Genomic DNA, 20,961 nt, shown 5'->3' on the forward strand with positions numbered 1-20,961 from the left:
ATATAAACAAATCAGGTGATCAAGGGCAATTTGACATGTGGTTTTCTATACAGTTTATGTATATATGATATATAGAATTTACACTGGAGCTTTTTGTTTCGTATTGTTTTAAATCATATGCTCTCTCTGGCTCCAGTAATATAACACCCTCATTGGAGGTTCCCACTACCTTAAGCCTAGTTGGTTTTAATATCAGAATTTAACCAGAATTTTCTATTTTTTTTTATCTGGTGGTTCAAAAACAGATCAATTTTAGTATTTGTGTGTACTTGGCATAACAGTGCTCTGTACCTCCTTGGTATTCTAATCCCCAAACTGGCTTCTTGCCTTTACTAAAAGACTAAGCAATCATCTACGATCCAATTCCTTTAAAAGTGTAGTGAGAGCTAATTTCCCAGAGCAACTCATCTGTTATTTTGAATAGACGTACTTCTTTTCTAGCCCAGTTGTGCTACATAACAGTACCTTTTACATTCCAGCTTAATGTAATCTTCCTTGGGATTGCTTTATATAAAATGTTTCATCATACTGCCATTCTGAAACCTGAATCGGGCTGTCTTGATAATATCAAGTAAGTGATTTTTCTCTTTGTTTCTTTAGGCTGCCTTACTTTGCTACACTAAACTCCCCTTGCTTTTAATTGCACTGAAATCTTACGACAAAATGATGAAAATCAGTGTGTTGTTTTTGCTGAATAAGATCATTTATTGACTATTAAGGTAACTTGATCTGCCTGAAAATGAGTATAATGAAGCTCTGTCTTCAAAGAAACTATCCCACCACCCCCGCCCCCCCAAGCTCTGATTTACAACATAAGATTTCAATATATACATTTATTTATTTTGTTCTGAAGGCAACTATGAGGTTTCTGGATCCAGGCAGACTATTATTTCACTTAGAGCAATAAGCACATCCCTTCTTAGCATTCCATGCCCCTTTCAGAGCCACGTGAAGAGAGGCAGATGGTGGCCTCTGCCAGCAGCAGAAGGGAGATCCTACCCCACGGAGAAGGGCCCCTGGTTAGCAACCTGGACATTTACATAGGAGCCGTTAGACAAATGCTCTCCCCTTCTCCTGAGAGAGGAAGAGAAACCTCAGCTTCCTAATGTAAAACCCTTTGGAATATAAATCTATGGCCTTGGGCTTAAACACCGCCCCCATCCTTTGAAATGTTAACGCCTTTACCTCCTGGGAGGTAAATCCTTCCAGATGCCTCTCACTATCTGTTCAGTCACTCAGTCATCTTCTAACTTCCCAAGTTTGTCTTTTAACCCAAATTCCACTTGTCTATGTTCAGAAAACCCTTGCCATGCAGATAGGAAAATATTCCCGGTACTCTCCACACTAGTAGTACTTCCTTTATATAAAGAAGCAGATTTACATTTTCTGAAAAGAAATGTGGTTCCTCTGTATAACCAAAAAAGGTATCTTGTTCCTTTAGAGTCTTTGACATTTGAGAAAGACAGGAATGTTAGATGTACTTTAGTCATTAATATATATGACGTATTAAATTGCATTTGTATATAATTTGCCTATATGTTCACTTGGTTAAATGTTTATATTTAAATGAATGTACTTTCAGAGGTTTCCTGAGGTTACTAGTAATGTTCATGTGCTACCGACATTCTCCTGGAACTACCTCAGCTAGCAACTGTGTCACCCATTCTCCATCTTCCTACATTGAGTGCCTGACCATAGTTCCTTGCCCATAGTAGATCCTCACTGAATGTTTACAGAATAAATGAACACTTGAAAGACTTTAGTGACAAAGGTGTATTGACAGTAAATGGTTACTTTTGTTGAAGCAATAATCTGTCTAAATTAGTTGAAAAGGATAGCTAAATAATTAGAAAATCATAATATATACCAGAGCAAACTAGGAATTATCTACTGTAAGCAATAGTCTTATGTAAGTCTTAATATTACTTAGTTGAGATAATAGTCATTATGTTGTTGATTTTTGTAGAATTAGACTACCCTTCTAAAATGTAGTGTTAATTCCTTGAACTATTTCATCCTGATAAAATTGAATGTGGGTAAATTAAATAAAATATGTTTTCCTTATCATACTTTTACTCACCTTAGTATAAATTACAACATCTTTAATCTGTTATTCTGTAGAATAAAACAATATACTAGTAATACTTTATCTTTTATTATTTTTTAAAAGTATTACCATAAAAAACAAAAAATGCATTGATATTTATGTAATAGCTTTTAACAGGTTAAAAATCAGTACAAGGTCATGTACTTAGAATAATCACATATTTTTTATAGATCAGTTTGTACTCTCATTATTCACATGTGTTCCTTTAGGTAAAATATGGATCAAATCTTTATGATATTACTCTTTAAAAAAAATAAAAGTAAAGGGAAGAATTACATTTAATGGCACTGATGGCATCAAGATTTATATTGCTAAGTAAAGCCTTAAATAAGAATACCTCGATTAGAATTCTATCCAAACTGTGTCATACTTTGGAAAGTTTATTTAACCTTCCTGAGCCTTCCTGTCCTATTTAAAATGGGCATCATAATGAAGCATACCCAAACATCACACGAGCAGAGGAATATAATCAGCCTTTGATGATGCCTTTTAAAAAGTCAATAAAGCAAAGAGAAATTGGGTAGCTTGTTAGAAAGGCTATGGCAGGTGGTTTTAAGATGGAAGAAACATCAACATGGATATGCTAATGGGAATGAACAAAGAACTGAGTGGTCTGAAATATAAGAAAGCGGATTGTTGTTAGAGCTGTGACTTGAGGAATTGCAGGGAATGAGAACTGGAGCAGTGGTCCCGCAGTTCCGCTGCATTAGATTTCACGAGGACATGGTGCCAGAGTTACCTGAAGCCAGGGAGGAGGACCCTTTCCACGGAGACTGGATGAAATAGGTAATAAGTGTGATGTCGACCTGTGGTGGGACCAGAGAAGGGCAGTAAATTGAGGGATTTCTGGCTATTCTCCTCGATGAAGTGGGAAAGATGGTCATCTGCAGGATATAAGGGACTATGGAAGAGAGATACTAAGAAAATATTTCTTAGAACTTTCCAGAAGCTAAAGGATGTTTCATTTTTTATTTAAAATATATTAACTATTTAAGAATTGCTTATAAAGAAATCAGCAGGGCATAATTAATACGGAAAAGATAGAAGAGTTTAAGAAAAGTAATAATGATTTTGAACATTAAGCAAAACGCAAAATCTGGAAATTGATTTTTTTTTTAAAAAAAGTAAGGATTTATATTTGTAAATGGTATGTTTGATGTGAGACTATTTATTTTAAAGGTATAAATAAACATTATTCATCTGAAAAGTATTTTTTTAGTACATGGGTGATAGCATAAAAGTTAATAATGTTTACTTGCTTTTGATTTTTGTAATTTTATTAAGTGATGAATAAGATCATTTTGTTTAGTTTATTAAGAGCAACGAATACCTATTAGGCCTTGTCAAAGTTGTTATCTTTCTAAAACAATTCCTTCATTTATCAACTCTTTATTGCTTTTATTATACATGTTATTTCACACCTAGATATTATCTCCTTTACCTAATTCACTGCCAACATTTCCTTTTAGGCCACCATCAACTTCTACAGAGCCACTGCTCTATTCGCCTAACTTCTTCCCCATATTGTTTCTTGCCCCTGCCTTGATCAGCTAGAGTGATTTCTTGAAAAGTTTAAATCTGACCATGCAACTTTCTTGGGTAAAACTCTTCAGTGGCTTCCTGTTATTCTTACATGAAAGTCCAGACCCTCTACCATGGCCCACTAAGCGTTCCCTATCTGGTTGCCCCTGTCTTTCTTCAGCTGCTTTTTAAGCCGTGTGCCCCTCTGGCCATTCTAGATGTGTTCTCTTTGGCTTTAGGTTTTATCCCTGATGTGTTTCTCCAAATGTTCTCTTCCCAAACACTGTGCCTGCCTGACTTCAATTTACCTTAATTTAATTATCATTTTAAAAACTAATTTAATTACTTTTTAATTCTAAATTTACTTCACTGTCATCATAATAAACTCATTTTGATGTTAAGTATAGAACATTTATTTGGCATGCTCATTACTATACTAAAACTATACTCTGGAAAAAATTAATAAACAAATAGAGTGAATTATGTAATGTGATTAAAAGGAAATGAGGTATGCCAATTTTCTAATTTCACTAAAAAAGTAATTAAAATTAAACAATACATTTCTACTTGATGTTTGTTTATTTGTCCTTTGTCTCTTTTTTTTTAATCAAACTAGGTAATTATATTTGGAAGAATAAAATAATTCCAATCATTTGAATTTTTGGTTGAATTTCTGACTAGTTGGAGCTTAGAGTAATCATAGCAAAAATCTAACTTAATTTTGAAAATCTATATGTAAATATGAATAAAACAATGACTGACTTGTTATCAAAATGAACTGATAGTATCACTGAAGTGTTACGATATATAAACTTTAATTCTTGAGGAGCATTTAGGGCATTCTTGAAATTTACCTTCAAAATAAAAATTGACGTTTCTGTAGTTATCAACTACATCTACTCTTGGAAAATATATCTAATAATATCACAAGTGTTTTTGAAGAATAAAAAATAATAAAGGTTTTTAGGGCTAAGAAAGAAAATTGGTGCCTATATGGAGGGACAAGGAATCTACTAGACTTGCCTTCTCTGTACCACTCCCTTTGCTTTTTCCCATGGACTGACTTCTGTATCCAGACCTCTGATTTTGGCCTGGTCATGTTTTCCTTTGATTTCTGGTCTCCCCTCCTAACTTAGGTTTTACCTGAGTGATGGGTCAGCAAACACATTGTCACATGATTGAAAGAAACACCTTTCACTTTCCTTCTTTCTTCCCTGGGCTCTTATTTGCTAAAGGAAGACATTAGAGAGGAGGAATAACTTTAGTGTCAGACACACTTGGGTTTGAATTTCTGTTCAGTTTTGTAATGATTATATGACCTTGCAAGTTACATCATGGCTCGCAGTCTCAGTATCTCTTCTGAATTGGGAATAATTGTATCTACTTAGAGTTTTGCAATAATTAAATATGATCATATGTGTAAAGCATACAGCATGCAATCTAGTGCCTGGATAGGATGGTTTCATTATTTTTAACCACTCTATGTGGAAATATATTGCTTGCTGCCTTTGCTCTTTGTGCTTTGCATCATGAAATTTGTTCAACTCCTTATCAAAATCCCATTAAAATTTGACTGGCTCTGCTTACCATATGGCATCATTAAGAATATGCATGACATGAATCTTTTTTTTATTAAAGCCGAATTTATGGTATTATGAAAAATTGGCTCCAGGCGTGAAATACTCACTTGATTAATAAATAGCAAGTTCTGTAGTTAGTTATGAAAAAAAAAAAGAAAAAGAAGTGTCCTCGATGAACTTGGATATCTACAGGATGAAAAGAGTTCTAAGATGGCTTCTGAATACCTTCAGGAATGAATAGGAAATGTTTCAGCTTACCAATGTCCATAATAACCTGTTCTGTTCCTCTGGAAGCTAAGTTTTATTTTGAGGACTGTGTCTAAATATTGGTAGAAATAGTTAAGTCAGAATTACATTCAGCTTGACTAGTACATTAGTCCCTTACAAAGTTAAGGGTAGTAGGGTTTTAAATATGAAGGCAGAAAAGCAAATTGATATAATCTTGAAAACTGCAACAATCTCCCAAGAATATTTTAATATTTCTACTTTATATGGATATGATTATAATTGTTGTACATTATATATTATATATAAGTACTTATTATAATATTTTAATATATAGCCTGCTTTTCACAATGTATCATCTTTATACTGCAGTCAGAGTAATCCTATATAATAAAGATATAATACGCAAATGGTCGTTACGCCATGAAGCATAACGATTGACCGAGTCAAGACCAGATCAGCAGGAAGGTGGAGCAGTGAGCTACAAGCAGGCAGCAGAGAGCTACAGGAGGGGGCAGGGCAGCAAGCTATGAGGGGAGGCAGGGGGAGCTGCAGGAGGGTGGCAGCGAGCTACTGGCACACGGGGATTCAAGCGCAGGGCTACTAGTATCCTAATAAGAGTGTGAACGTTTATGAGAAAAATACATCTAGTTCTAAGTTGTATTTAATAAAAATATTCATCCACTTCAAAGTTTTCTAGATTAATTTTGACAAAAATATTTTAATACTGTCTTGGGTTTTTTTCAAAATATTAGCTAGTAATATAAAATTTTGAAATATTAATTTCCATTTTTAAAAGGAAGTTCAATATAGTCTGTATAATCCATGCAGAGTTTTAAAAATATAGCTTACATTTCCATTCAGTTTATTATATAATAGTTTACCTCTCATCACCAAAACTCTAAATTCAAATGAAAATTTCACAGATTTCAAATTATTTTATATACTATAGGCTTTGTGCACTGAAGGGGTCCCTCAGCCTGGCCTGCACCCTCTCTCAGTCCAGGACCCCTTGGGGGATGTCCGCCTACCGGCTTAGGCCTGATCCCAGGCCTAAGACATCCCTCTCATATTTAGAAATCCCTTTCACAGTTTGGGACTCTCACAGTCCAGGACCCCTCGGTCCTTACCACCTGCCTGCAGCGGATGCGGGAGAGGCTCCTGCCACCACTGTTGTGCTTGCCAGCTGAGAGCCTGGCTATTGGCTGAGTGGCACTCCCCCTGTGAGAGAGCACTGACCACTAAGGGGCAGCACCTGCATTGAGCGTCTGCCCCCTGGTGGTCAGTGTGCATCATAGTGACCAGTCATTCTGCTCGTCATTCCGCTGTTCAGTCGATTTGCATACTAGGGTTTTATTATATAGGATAGATAAAATAATCGTATATAATAAAAGGGTAATATGCAAAAAGACCAAACAGCGGAACGACTGGTCACTATGACACACACTGACCACCAGGGGGAAGATGCTCAACGTAGGAGCTGCCCCCTGGTGGTCAGTGCGCTCCCACAGGGGGAGCGCTGTTCAGCCACAAACCAGGCTCACGGCTGGCAAGCGCAGCGACCTGTCTCCGGCGCAGCGCTACGGATGTCCGAATGACGGCTTAGGCCCACTCAGTTGGACATCCTCTGAGAGTTCCCGGATTGCGGAAGGGCACAGGCCAGGCCCCCCCCCCCTCCTCCCCCAAGTGCACAAATGTCGTGAACCGGGCTTCTAGTGTTTAATAATGAAAATGAATATTATCTGTCTGTTATCTCATTTTCTCCAGTCTTCTTCCATTTCCTTGGTCTGTGGGTAAATATCACTGGAAATATGCCATAGCTTTTATCATAAATGATCCAGGTGTATCTGAAGTGTAATATAATCCAGACAGCACTTCTTGAAGCTCTGTGTGTTGTTATGACATCATTACGTTTGCTTCAAACAAGTTAAGATCTTTTTTAGGTAATAGTTAGTCCTATGCTGATTAACTTAATTTCAACATTTAACAATCATTTTATTTGGAAGATAAATTCTAGTTATTGATTCACAAATCTGAGAATTCTGCAAGTGTTGTTACAAATCTCATTGTATCATGCTATTTAGTTTGTAGCTCTAAGTTTTCTGAAATATAAAAGGGGTGATCTCTTTTTTTTAGGCTTTTTCTTTAAAATGCATCCAAATCCTCATATAACCTTTCTAGAAACCAGGTGTTTTATGTATCACTGTATTCAATGTACTTCATATAGTAGGAGATGACATTGGAAAAACAAGTTAGAAGGATGACTGTCACAGTACACTGGAATTGTTGTGCATTGTACCTTAAGATCAAATAATTGTTTTACTTTTCACAACATAATTAGGTTTATATCAGGTTTAGGAGAATCAATTTTCATCTAAGATTGAGAAAGGCTAAAACAATACCTAAAGGAAAAATAATTTTTCTTTATAATAAAAACAAAACAAACCAGCAGCTCCTTCATTCTATATATGTGGCTTGGACTCAGATTTCCTTATATTCTACAGAAAATGCACATTCAGACTTTGGGAAAGCTTGATAATCAGAACGTTTTATGAAACCAACATTTCTTAAGTAATTGTACACACAACAGCAGAATTAAGCTAAATTAACTGTTCATAAGACTAGTTTTTCCCCCCAAACTGGTTATATGCCAATTTTTATGAGTGGAAGAAATATGAGGATAATTTTAAATAAATAAGATTTATGTTTCATATAGTTTACATATTTTATTTAATTTTAATACTTATTTTTATTGATTTCAGAGAGGAAGGGAGTGAGAAATAGAAACATCAGTGATAAGAGAAAGTCATTGCTCAGCTGCCTCCTGCATGTCCCCCACTGGGGATCAAGCCTGCAACCTGGGCATGTGCCCTGGACCGGAATTGAACTCAGGACCCTTCAGTCTGCAGGCCATTGCTCTTTCCACTGAGCCAAACCAGCTAGGGGTTAATTTTTAATTAATAAGTTTTGATATTATTTTTATCCTTTAATTATTCAATAATTTATTTAACAAATGAGAAGTGCTAAAATTTTGTATATACAGAATTAGCTAATTTATTTTACATGGACTATGAGAGAAATGGGTGGAGTTCAATTCCAAGATTTTGGGCTTGGAGTACTGGAAGAGTGAGATGTTATTACTGAAATGTGAAAACTTTAGGGAAATACACATCAGGGTTTGATCAGAAAAGGTTTTTTTTTTTGCAGCATAGCTCTGAAAGACTTACTAAACATTGCATTGTACATGTTGAGTAGGCAGTTGGAATAGTGAAAGCTGGAGATTTAAATTTGGAGTCATCAGTATAGAAATTGTATTTGTTCTATTTTATTTGTTCATAATTTTTATGTTTAGTGTTTTTTATATTTTATTTTCAGCATTGATTTATTTTTATCTATCTTTATTATTCTATACTAGAGGCCCAGTGCATGAAATTCGTGCCCTGGGGGGGGGGGGGTCCCTCAGCCCAGCCTGCACCGTCTCCAATCTGGGGCCCCTCAGCGGATGTCCAACTGCCGGTTTAGGTGTGGGATCGAGCCTAAACCAGCAGTCAGACATCCCTCTCACAATCCAGGACTGCTGGCTCCCAACCGCTCGCCTGCCTGCCTGCCTGATCAACACCTAACTGCTCCCCCGCCAGCCTGATTGCCCCCAACTGCCCTCCCCTGCCGGCCCAATTGCCCCTAACTGCACTCCCCTGCAGGCCTGGTTCCCCCCAACTGCCCTCACCTGCCAGCCTGGTCACCCCTAACTGCCCTCACCTGCAGGACCAGTCCCCCCCAACTCCCCTCCCCTGCCAGCCTGGTCACCCCTTACTGGTCACCCCTGAAGGCCTGGTCGCCCCCAACTGCCCTCCCCTGCTGGCCTGGTCACCCCTAACTGCCCTCCCCTACAGGCCTGGTCCCGCCCAACTGCCTTCCCCTGCTGGCCCGGTCTCCCACAACTGCCCTCGCCTGCTGGCCTGGTCGCCCCTAACTGCCCTCACCTGCTGGCCTGATCGCCCACAGCTGCCCTCCCTGTCGGCCATCTTGTGGTGGCCATCTTTGGCCACGTGGGGACGGCCATCTTGTGTGAGGGCATGATTGTCAATTTGCATATTACCTCTTTATTATATAGGATAATAAAACCCTAATATGCAAATCAACCAAACAGTGGAACAACTGAACGACAGAACGACTGGTTGTTATAATGCACACTGACCAACAGGGGGCAGACACTCAATGCAGGAGCTGCCCCTTGGTGGTCAGTGCACTCCCACAGGGGGAGCATCGCTCAACCAGAAGCTGGGCTCACAGCTGGCGAGTGCAGAGGCGGTGGCAGGAGCCTCTCCTGCCTCTGCAGCAGCACTAAGGAGCAGCGAGCCAAGTGGTAAGAAGCAAGCAGGCAGGAAGTTAGGAGCGAGGGGTCCCGGATTGCAAGAGGGATGTCCGACTGCCCAATCGGGCCTAAACCGGCAGTTGGACATCCCCTGAGGGGTCCCGGAGAGAGGGTGCAGGCTGGGCTGAGGGATCCCCTCCCCCTCATGAATTTCATGCATTGGGCCTCTAGTTTTCTATAATGGCACATTTTCACATTCTGTTTTTTTTAAATTTGTCATTGTGATATATTTTCTTTTAAAACATAAAACAGAGTAAGATGATTGAAAAAGTACTAATAGTTAAAGTGGTATACAGGGACACAGACCAAATGTGGATGCAAAATATTGAGACAGTGATTTTTCAGCCAGACTGTTTCTCTCACTAGTCACTAGAATGTATGTTTCTGTTAAGATGAACCCCTATGTTCATAGCAGCACAATTTACAATAGCTACGATTTGGAAACAGCCTAAATGCCCATTAGCAGATGAGTGGATTAGAAAACTGTGGTACATTTACACAATGGAATACTACACTGCTATAAAAAAGAAGGAATTCTTACCATTTACAACAGCATGGATGGAACTGGAGAGTATTATGCTAAGTGAAATAAGCCAGTCAGTGAAAGATAAATACCAGATGTCTCACTCATTTGTGGAATATAAAGAACATTATAAACTGTTGAACAAAAATAGGTAGAGGCAAAGAAGCACTGAACAGACTGTCAAACTACAGCGGGAAGGTAGGGGAGGGTTGTGGGGGGTAAGAGAGCAACTGAAGAACTTGTATACATGCATATAAGCACAACCAACAGACACGGGGGTGGGGGGGAGGTCAATGGGGAAAATAAAAGGAGACATATGTACTACTATTTGTAATACCTTAAACAAGAAAATAAAATAAATAACAAATAAAATAATAAATAAATAAATAAAATAATGAACCCAGTTGTATCATCATGGCTATGAAAGAATTCAGAGCCAAGACCCAAACTGTAAGAGAATATTTATTTGGTAAATTATAGAGGAAGAAAAAGTAATTCCTAGAATAAATGGGTATAGGAAACAAGTTATAGAGATAAAGGAAGGGCCCTTGAAGCTTGGGAGTGAGGAAGCTAATGGTAATGTGACTGGGGCACGGAGGGGGAAGGGTAAGAGAAAGGTATGGGCATGCTCCTGGGAGGGAGAGCACACTGGGCCCTCCACCCTAAGGGTTTTTAGGGTGGAGATTTTAGGGGAGGTCCCAGGGTAAGATCTCAATAGAATATTCAGTAGCTTTCCAGATGTGTCCTTTCAGGGCCTAGGTCTCCACTGATTGATTGGCTGGCACCAGGGCAGGGGGTCATTCTTCTTTTTTAAAAAAATATATATTTTTATTGATTTCAGAGAGGAAGGGAGAAGGAGAAAGATACATTAATGATTTGAGAAAATCATTGATTGGCTGCCTTCTGCATGCCCTCTACTGAGGATCAAGCCTGTAACCTGGGCATATGCCCTGATTAGGAATCAACCATGACCTTCTGGTTCATGGGTAGACTCTCAACTACGGAGCACACCAATGGGGTCTCCCTCCCCATTTTTCATTAGCATACAAAAGACTCTGTAATTACTCAGAAGATTCCAGGCATTTTAGGAGCCCGGTGCCAGGAAACAGGGACACAGACCAAATATTTATTTTTCATTATACCTTAGCAATTTTGAATTTTTGACATTGGTATAATGAATGTAAGGTGTGTTTTTTTTTAAAAAATGGCTTAGGTACATACTATGTTCATAAACATATTAGAGAGAAAAATCTATATCATTTTTCTGAAAGAGTTATCCTATATTTCTAACTCCTGAAAAAGTGTTACAAAATCAAGTCTAATTTTCTATTGTGAATGTGCTACTATGGGTATAGCTACATAACGAAAATTTAATGAAGTCTTATGAAAATGAGAACATTTAATTACTATAATTCATTTGTCTCCAAATCCTTTGTGAAGTATAACCCATTTGAGTGTTTTGAATGCTTATTTATATAATTTTTAAAAATTAATGGAGGAGCCATAATAGTTATGATTTTGAGATAAAAATTTTTTAAAACTAAGTTATCTTTTTTGTTTATTTTTAAAAGTAATTGCTATTTATTTTCCTTGGATTTTAAACATTTCAATAAAGTTCAAACTTCTGTTTTATTAAGTATAAATAAATATACTTAATAAAATCTCATTTAATTTTATTTTGTAAAATTAAATCTGACACATTATGGGCAAAACAAATATTATCCTAAAATGATTTCATTCACTTTAACATATTGAATTTAATATAGTTTCAGCTCATAAATAATTACACAAGGAATGAGTAATTTGGAACTATAGATTCCAAATATAAATAAAGGAATTTGAATCACTTTTGAATTATTTTCAGGTATATCATTTATTCAATACATAAGCCAATTTTTATCCAGCTCCTCTGAGGTTCCTGCCACCAAGGTATTTGCTACCACCTTTTATTCCTTCTTATTTTGAGTATCTGCTAACATCTCTAGACCTTCTGTAAATGCTCTTCTGTCTCTCCATTTTTCACTACACATGACCCCCTTCATGTTAATACTTTCCTCATTGGCCAGTGTAGATCCTACGGCCTCTTGAGAAAGAGTAAATTGAGTTTTGGTAGTGGCACTTCTACTCCCTGAAAGTTGTGACAGAACTAATACTAGAGTTTGTGTAATCTTCAGGGAAAACACTATCAGCAGGGGAAATTTTTCACTTAAAGCTTGAAGGTGTAAAGAAAACAGTCATGGATGAAATTTAGAATGTAGGGGGATTTGTTGATATTGGACTGTGAGTTCAAAGGACAAGATGGAATTTTTAGGGAAGGGATATGGTGGAAAGTTGGATTAGATTAAGAGATATACAAAGAAATATGAGAATAAATGGAAGGAATAGCCTGTAATCAATTATTTTCTTAGTATTTGCTCACTGTTAATTGCCATCTTGGTCAATAACATTCTACCCAGGTCCCCTAGTTGGGTGACAACACTATTTATACTCTGCCTTAGATACTTATTAACTCCAAAAAATTCTAAAAAATAGCAAGATATTGTAGCTCAGGCTCTATGATTAAAGGTTATAAATAGATTATCCCCGATTGGTAAATTAAGGTCATAAGCTACTCAGATGGGCTAAAAACTTAACTTACTCTGGATGCCCTAATACCAAGGGAATACCACATTTAAGTAAAAACAACAAAAAGGTAACACGTTTCAGACTTTAACTTTTCTCACTCCTATTTTCTAGAAGTGCTTTCTAACAGAAGTGTTACTTTGTTATGAAATACTAGAGGCCCAGTGCATAACAATCCATGCACTGGAGGAGGGGTCCCTCAGCCTGGCCTGCCCCCTCTCACAGTCCAGGAGCCCTCAGGGGTGGGAGGCAACACGGTGATCAGGGGAAGGCGACCTGCCATCACACCTCTGCTGCTGCCACTGCCGGCAGCACAAGCCTCGGCCAGCCCTGGTTACCTGAGCCTCGGGTGGCCCTGGGCAGCTGGGAAACTGCCATCCAAGGCTTACCTGCGCCTTGGGCCGGCCCTGGGCGGCTGGGCAGTCACCACCCGAGGCTTGCCTGCACCTGGGGCATCGGCTGGGCAGCCACCATCTAAGGCTTGCCTGCGCCTCGAGCCAGCCCTGGGAGGCTGGGTGGCTGAGGGGACTGAGGGTCTCTGGCCTTGCCACACACCTGCCGCCCAGTGGGGCTGAGGGGACTGGGCACTGCCATCTTTGAGAGCATGGCAGTCAATTAACATATTCCCTCCTTATTGGCTGTGGGTGCTGCCATCTTTGAGGGTGGGACATTCAATTAGCGTATTCCCTCCTTATTGGCTGTGGGTTCCACCATCTTTGTGATGGTGTGAGGGTCAATTAGCATATTCCCTCTTGATTAGATAGGGTTATTTTCTTTACCTCATATTAAAATTGGTGAAAGCATGTAAGTCATAGTTACTTTGCCTAAAAGACTATGTATTAAATCATTGAACTTGTAATTAAAAAGTGCAGACAGTAGAGTGGAATGTTAGGTGTCTTGAGCTGCTCAATCCAAACTTGAAAATTTCCCTAATCTAATTTTCTCTTTGCTGACTACCAATTGTTGGTTTTTCCCACTACATATAATTATGTATTTTTAAAAGGTCTGTCATCAAAGGCCCTGTTATTTTATAAATGTGCTATTTCAGTATATGTTCTAGAATAATGTGGAAAGTTGAGATTTTAAATGACACTTCAATGTGCTAACACAAAACTCCTCTGAATTCTGGAACTTAGATTGATAGTCTAAGGTTATAATTTAAAACTTTTTAATTATGTGATTAAGTAAACAAGCCATGAGCATAAAAAGTAAAAATTTATCAGCACTAGAATTGACATTAATGGATATTAATATATTACATATACCAAAATGTAATAGTTAAAAAATGGCATATTTCTCTGTCATAGTCATTGTCAATGCAGTTCTCTGATTTTTCTGCCCTCTTTGAATTTATCACATCTTGTTCCATTAGCTATAGAAAGTTTCTAAAATTGCCAGATCTGTCATAATGCAATATAATGAAATAGCAAACATGCAACATCTCAGTTAATACTCACAAGAGCTCTTCTAGTAAAATTATTATGCCCATTTGTTTCTACTAGATTTTCTATCTTTTCTGAATGTTTCCATTTTTTTTCTGTTAGCTTTCCTGTACTTTTTTTCCCTTTTACTTGTTGATAAACAATTTGAATGCTTTTGCCATTGCATACATCATCTCTCAAAGTGTCATATTTCTGTTAATTTTTTCTTTGTTAAAGGGAAATATATGAATTTAAATCATCAACATTTCCCTTTATGGTATATGCTTTTGAGGTCTTTTAACAATCCTTTTAAACTAGGAGTGAAAATTTTTTTTTCCTTTATTTCATTTTATTTCTAACTAGAGGCCTGGTGCATGAAATTCATGCACTGGGGGGGGGGAGGGGTGGCAGTCCCTCAACCCGGCCTGCACCCTCTCCAATCCAGGACCCCTCAGGGGATGTCCGACTGCCAGTTTAGACCCTATCTGGCAGTCACACATCCCTCTTACAATTCAGGACCGCTGGCTCCTACTGCTCACCTGCCTGCCTGCCTGATCGCCCCTAACCACCTCTGCCTGCCAGCCTGATTACCCCCTAACTGCTCTTACAATTCAGGACCGCTGGCTCCTACTGCTCACCTGCCTGCCTGCCTGATCACCCCTAACCACCTCTACCTCGGCCCCTGCCACCATGGCATTGTCCAGAAGGATGTCCGGAAGATGTCCAGTCTAATTAGCATATTACCCTTTTATTAGTATAGATAGTTTCTTTTATTTGTCTTAGAGTTTTACAATTCAAGAACTCTAATCTCTTTGGAAGACATTTTGTTTTCTTTATATAATGAGACAAATTTCCAACATCATTTCCTAAATAATTTTTTTTCTCCAGAACTGTGCTGCCATGCTATCCTCTATGGAATTTGTTTATGCACACTCTCTTCTGTTCCATGGACATAGACTTAATTACTCTACTATTACCACATTATCACCAGAATATGTTTAATATTTGGTAGAATAAGTCCTTCCATTTAGATTGTCTTTCAAAGTTGCATTATACTCATGGACTTTTACTATTCTTTCACATAAATTTCAGAATCAGTTGTTAAAGTTCTTCTGATATATTTCTTATCATTATGGGATAAATCTTAATCCTGATATTTATGTACCATTTTATGATGCTATTTAGCAGCTTATATAGGATTTTTATTAAGTTCTTAAGTAAAATATTCTTATATTTTATTTTTATTCCTTAAACTATACTTATCTAGTAATCTCTTAAATTGTTTTTTTTCTTTTCTATTTAGTTTTAACCTATCTGAGGAAAGGATTATTTGTTACTTGAATATTAAAAAGCATATTGTAAAATGTATTGAGGCTGGGGACTTTGGGAGGATGTAGCAGCAGACAGATATGTATGCATATTTTATTATTGATTTCTAATTTAATTTCACTCATCAGAGTATACATTCTGATTGATGCTGATTCTTAGAACTTTAATGAGGCTGCCCTTTGGCCTAAAATGTGACTAATTTAAGATTTGTTATTTTGCTATTTAAAGCTTTGTTTGTTTGTTTTTTATTAACCCTCACTTGAGGATATTTTTCCCATTGCTTTTTGCACCATCTATGCTTTTGTGCACCATCTATGCCAGCGGTTCTCAACCTGTGGGTCGCGCCCCTTTGGGGGTCGAACGACCCTTTCACAGGGGTCGCCTAAGACCATCGGAAAACACATATATAATTACATATTGTTTTTGTGATTAATCACTATGCTTTAATTTTGTTCAATTTGTAACAATGAACATACATCCTGCATATCAGATATTTACATTACGATTCATAACAGTAGCAAAATTACAGTTATGAAGTAACTACAAAAATAATTTTATGGTTGGAGGTCACCACAACATGAGGAACTGTATTAAAGGGTCGCGGCATTAGGAAGGTTAAGAACCACTGATCTATGCAGAAGACTTCTTTACAGTGGACTTTCGCTATTCATCTGAATGATAGATTCAAGAATTCAGAGTTCTCTTCAATAGCTCTTACTAATTAATGATAACCTAAGGGTTATAGACTAACCTTTTCTTAGTTCCATTCAACCCTAAAAAGATGCTAGTGAGATTACTTTATTCATTGTGGAGGCAAGTAAACTAAGGCTTATGAAGGTTGAGTTATTTATCCAAAATTAAATGAAACGTGTCTGCTTCCAGTTGTGTTTCAGGGCCTTTCTTGGTTCCATCTATTGGAATCTTTAGTAAGTAATGACATGTTTGAAATACTCAGTCATGTTCTTTTATGTTTTAGTTATTCTTATAAGTAGTTTATAATAAGGTGTTTATTCACCGATGGGGTATGATGAATGTTTTTGTTACAAGTTGTGGAAACGAGAGGTGATGATACCATATGGTATGAGAAAGATTTTAACAGCAGTTCAACCTGTCAAAGCACATTCAGCAAAAATACCAAAAAAAAAGTTATTAACTTCCTGACTTATTTTTCTTAATGTAAAAGTTTGTGCATCTTCTAAGTTGAAAAAATAAATCATGAAAGAATGTAATATATTTGTTAAAGTACATCAACTCCCTGCATTCCAGTGACCCCATTTTATCAGCTCTGTAGTCATGTGTTCTAAAGTGTCAGTGAATTCTGAGACTTGATATAAGTCTATAAAATATTGGCCTGTTAATAGTGAGCTAGGAATTATTGTGATTCTGATTAGAAGTATTAATAAGTAAATATGTCAACATGTTGATAATATTTTATAGATTTTGAAATGTTGACTAAAGTCACAGTTTTTTTTAATCATAAGACAACAATTTTTGAAAAGAAATACAACTTTTTTCTTCATATAGATATATTGCCAATTATTTCATATTTTTATTCAAGGTTTCAAATGTTCAAAAACTCATAAGAAGAAATATTAACCAAGTTCAACTTTAGAACATTTATCTCTTAATGAATTTTAATGAACTGTTACTGTATGATTTGATGTCTTCTTTCCCTCCTTACTTTATGGTCAAATGATTACATTTAGAAAAACATTGCAGTAACTTATTGGGCATTTTGACACTCAGGATACACTGTGTTTATGAATTAAATTTAGATTTTTCATGTAATCCAGAAAAACCTGGGTTTCTAATTTAATGTTCATTGGGAATCTGGGTATACCTCATTTCATTTGAGAATGTAAAAATTCATAGCATTTATTAAACTTAAAGAAATCTTACAATGAAACATTATATAATCTGAGGCTTTTTAAATGTAAATATTAAAGATCATTTGAGAAAGAGGCAGTGACTCATTCTTCCTCTTTGGACTTCTACTTAATATATGAATTTCCAACACACTTAAATGGAAACCTAATTATAGGGTGTTTGTATTTTTCCCCATAGTCCCTTTTTAAGGTCAGAAGACCAATATACAACATAAATTATAATAGCAAATATTTCTATAGTACTTTTGCATATTAAATTTGTGTGTATTTGCTTATTTTTGTGTATATTCAATAAAGGTGCAAGCCTTTTACTGAATATACACAACAGCTCTATGAAGAAAGTTCTGTATTTATCCTCATTTCACAAAGGGATAATCTGAGGCTCAGAGCGGTTAAATAATTATCCTAAGGTTGCAGAGTTAGTAAAACACTCAGCTGGCATTAAAGCTCAGACAAGCTGATTCAGAAGTCCATGAATCCAGTCACTATGATAAACTATTTTTCAGATATTAATATTAATAATCTTAAAGTGATACTATTTGCTTGCAACATCAGATTCTAAAATTGTATATCTTATTTTCATGAAACCTACCAATTCATTTTATAATGTATGGAGGTACTAAATTATAATAAGTTTGTAGCTATCTATGTACAGTATAATAACTCATTATTCATTCTTATAATTGATACCTTTTTATATATAAATTAGTTCTTTATCCATATTTTTGAGTCATAAAAACTTGCATAACTTTGAGTTGTGGATATAATATAATTAAAGTTTTATCAGTCATTGATTTAATATTTATTGATTCTGATTTATTATACTCAATTCTGCCTAATTTCAGATATCCAGTTCATCAGCAGTGTGAAATCTGTGATTAAAAATTTAATATTGGTGTGTGCTCTCAAATCTGTAATATTATTATCAGGACATTGAGGCATTGGAATGAGAATGTTTGTAATATATTTTGTCATTTTTATTTATTTGCTTCATTTTATTCTCCTCTTAATAATTTCATATGAACAAAATGTATCAATATATAGCTTTTAGTAGTAATATTTAATATCAATAAAATCCAGAGTTGAAATATAATCATCTTCCCTGTTTATAATTTTTACATTCATGTTACGACTTCCATATTTTTCTAAGAATTTTTAATATATTTAATATTTAGTGATTTAAACATATGACCATAGTGAAACATAATTCACATTTTCCTCAGCAATGCTGAATTACATTCCAAATGACTTTTTCTTTTAATCTTCTTATAGTGGCTAAAAAGGAGAGAGGGTGGGAATTAATAATGTAATTTTAGGGTGGTATAGTCCCAGTAATATAAAATGCATTTGAAAGAAACATAAAGCAGTCAGGATTTCTATCATGTTGCTAATTGAACATTTCCCTCACAGTGAGGTGCAAACATAAAATGTTTAGATTTTTTCTTTGATCACTACTCCTATAGCTGTATTATCTTAAATATCTCTTAACCACTGGGCAGCAAATTTCTTAATGCTACCTTCGATGTTGCTACTTTGCCAGTCTATTCTGATTAGTAAATGCCTGACCAATTTGAAACTTGAATAACATCCATTAAAACACCCTTTCTCCATTGCCTGCTGAAACTTGTGACTGGAGGATTAGTGTAAGTAAGGTGTTTGTTTCCTTCCTCTTTCCTCTGTTTCAGATATTCTGTGACCTTTGCAGTACTCAAGGACCTTGTTTTTACTCTCCCAGACCCCTGGGTAGTATGGCAAAGCAAGGTCTCAGAGATAACTTCTAAGTGAAGTCTATTAACTTGAGTTGCTTCTGACTCCTTTTAGATATGGTTAACGGAATCCTCTTAGTCCTCAGTTTGGGAGGCTCATTATTGATTGAGGGGCAATAGGGAAATCCCCCTCAACATACAGATACATAAGTATTTATTGCCTTTCTTCCTTCTTTGAAAACTAAAGAATAATTTTATCTTGAGAAGCTCACCCATATTACCTTTATCATTCTTTTTTTTCTTTATTGATTAAGGTATTATATACCAGTATGTGTCCTTACCCCCCCATTGCCCCCCCTCACCCCCTGGTGTCTGTGTCCATTGGTTAGGCTTCTTTGCATCTATACAAGTCCTTTGGTTGATCTCTCCCCCTTACCCCCACCCTTCCTTACCTTCCCTCTGAGGTTTGACGGTCTGATCGATGCTTCTCTGTCTTTGGATCTGTTTTTGTTCGTCAGTTTATGTCATTCATTATATTCCACAATTGAGTGAGATCATGTGATATTTATCTTTCTCTGACTGGCTTATTTCGCTTAGCATAATGCTCTCCAGTTCCATCCATGCTGTTGAAAATGGTAAGAATTCCTTCTTTTTTTTTACCTCAGTGTAGTATTCCATTGTGTAGCTGTACCACAGTTTTTTAATCCACTCATCTGCTGATGGGCCTTTATCATTCTTACCCATACCAAATTCAAGGGAAATGTCTTTATCCCTTTGATATAATTCATTTTATACCAGGAAAAGTAAATTGAGCTGCACAGTGAACCTGGAAATATTTGTACACTAATTGATATATATCATGATATCTCTCTTTCTTGCTTCTCAACAAACCAGTCAGCTAATTCCCCAACAATTCCAGAGGACCCAAGAGTGTATTAATCTTGAATTGATGGGATCAACAAATCTGCTTGAGCCAGAAGCCATTCATTTTCCTTCACCTGTTGTGACTCATCAGTGACCAGATCTTTTGCCTTGAGGATTAAATATGCAAATATGCCTCTCATCACCTCATCTTTCTTCACACCAAACCTTACCCATCTCACTTTTCTTTTTACCCATCTTATTATTTTTACCCATTTAGCTATACTATCTAGATATAATAGAAGGAAATATAATAAAAAAGTTTTAAGCCACTTAAAATAACATATCTCCTTTATAATAAATGTTAGATTCAGAAAAATAGTATTTTAACTCTTAAAGGTAGAGAAAGTATATTGTATAATGAACTCGATCCTGTCCCTTTATCATCTGTCAATATTGATATGCTATACTATGAGTCTTTACATCATAGTATTAATTTATGAATTAATATTTTAGTCAAGAAATCTATTCTCTTAAAGATGTATTTTGAGCTATACTTCCCTGGGGATAGATGTTAATAACCCTTTTTTGTGCTTTTGAATTGTTATAAAATATATAAATACTAGAGGCCTGGTGCACGAAATTCGTGCACTGGATGGGGGTCCCTCAGCCCAGCCTGTCCCCTCTCACAGTCCGGGATCCCTCAGGGGATGTCCTACTGATGGCTTAGGCCCACTCCCCGTCTGGCCACGGAGGCTTGGAGCAGGCGCCCTGTGTGTGTGTGTGTGTGTGTGTGTGTGTGTGT

The 20,961-nt window shown here is 36.6% G+C and overlaps 1 protein-coding gene across 1 annotated transcript in view; it reads left to right on the forward strand.

The window, feature by feature from the left end:
• Nucleotides 1-20,961, forward strand: part of ADGRL3 (adhesion G protein-coupled receptor L3) — a 491,390-nt gene that overhangs the window by 420,992 nt on the left and 49,437 nt on the right. The window contains exon 19 of the mRNA XM_014460593.2: nt 480-571. Within this exon, the coding sequence (XP_014316079.1) occupies nt 480-571 (92 nt within the window). The remainder of the gene's footprint in view (nt 1-479; nt 572-20,961) is intronic.

Source organism: Myotis lucifugus, unplaced genomic scaffold (assembly GCF_000147115.1).
Source record: "Myotis lucifugus unplaced genomic scaffold, Myoluc2.0 scaffold_135, whole genome shotgun sequence".
Taxonomy (NCBI): Eukaryota; Metazoa; Chordata; class Mammalia; order Chiroptera; family Vespertilionidae; genus Myotis; species Myotis lucifugus.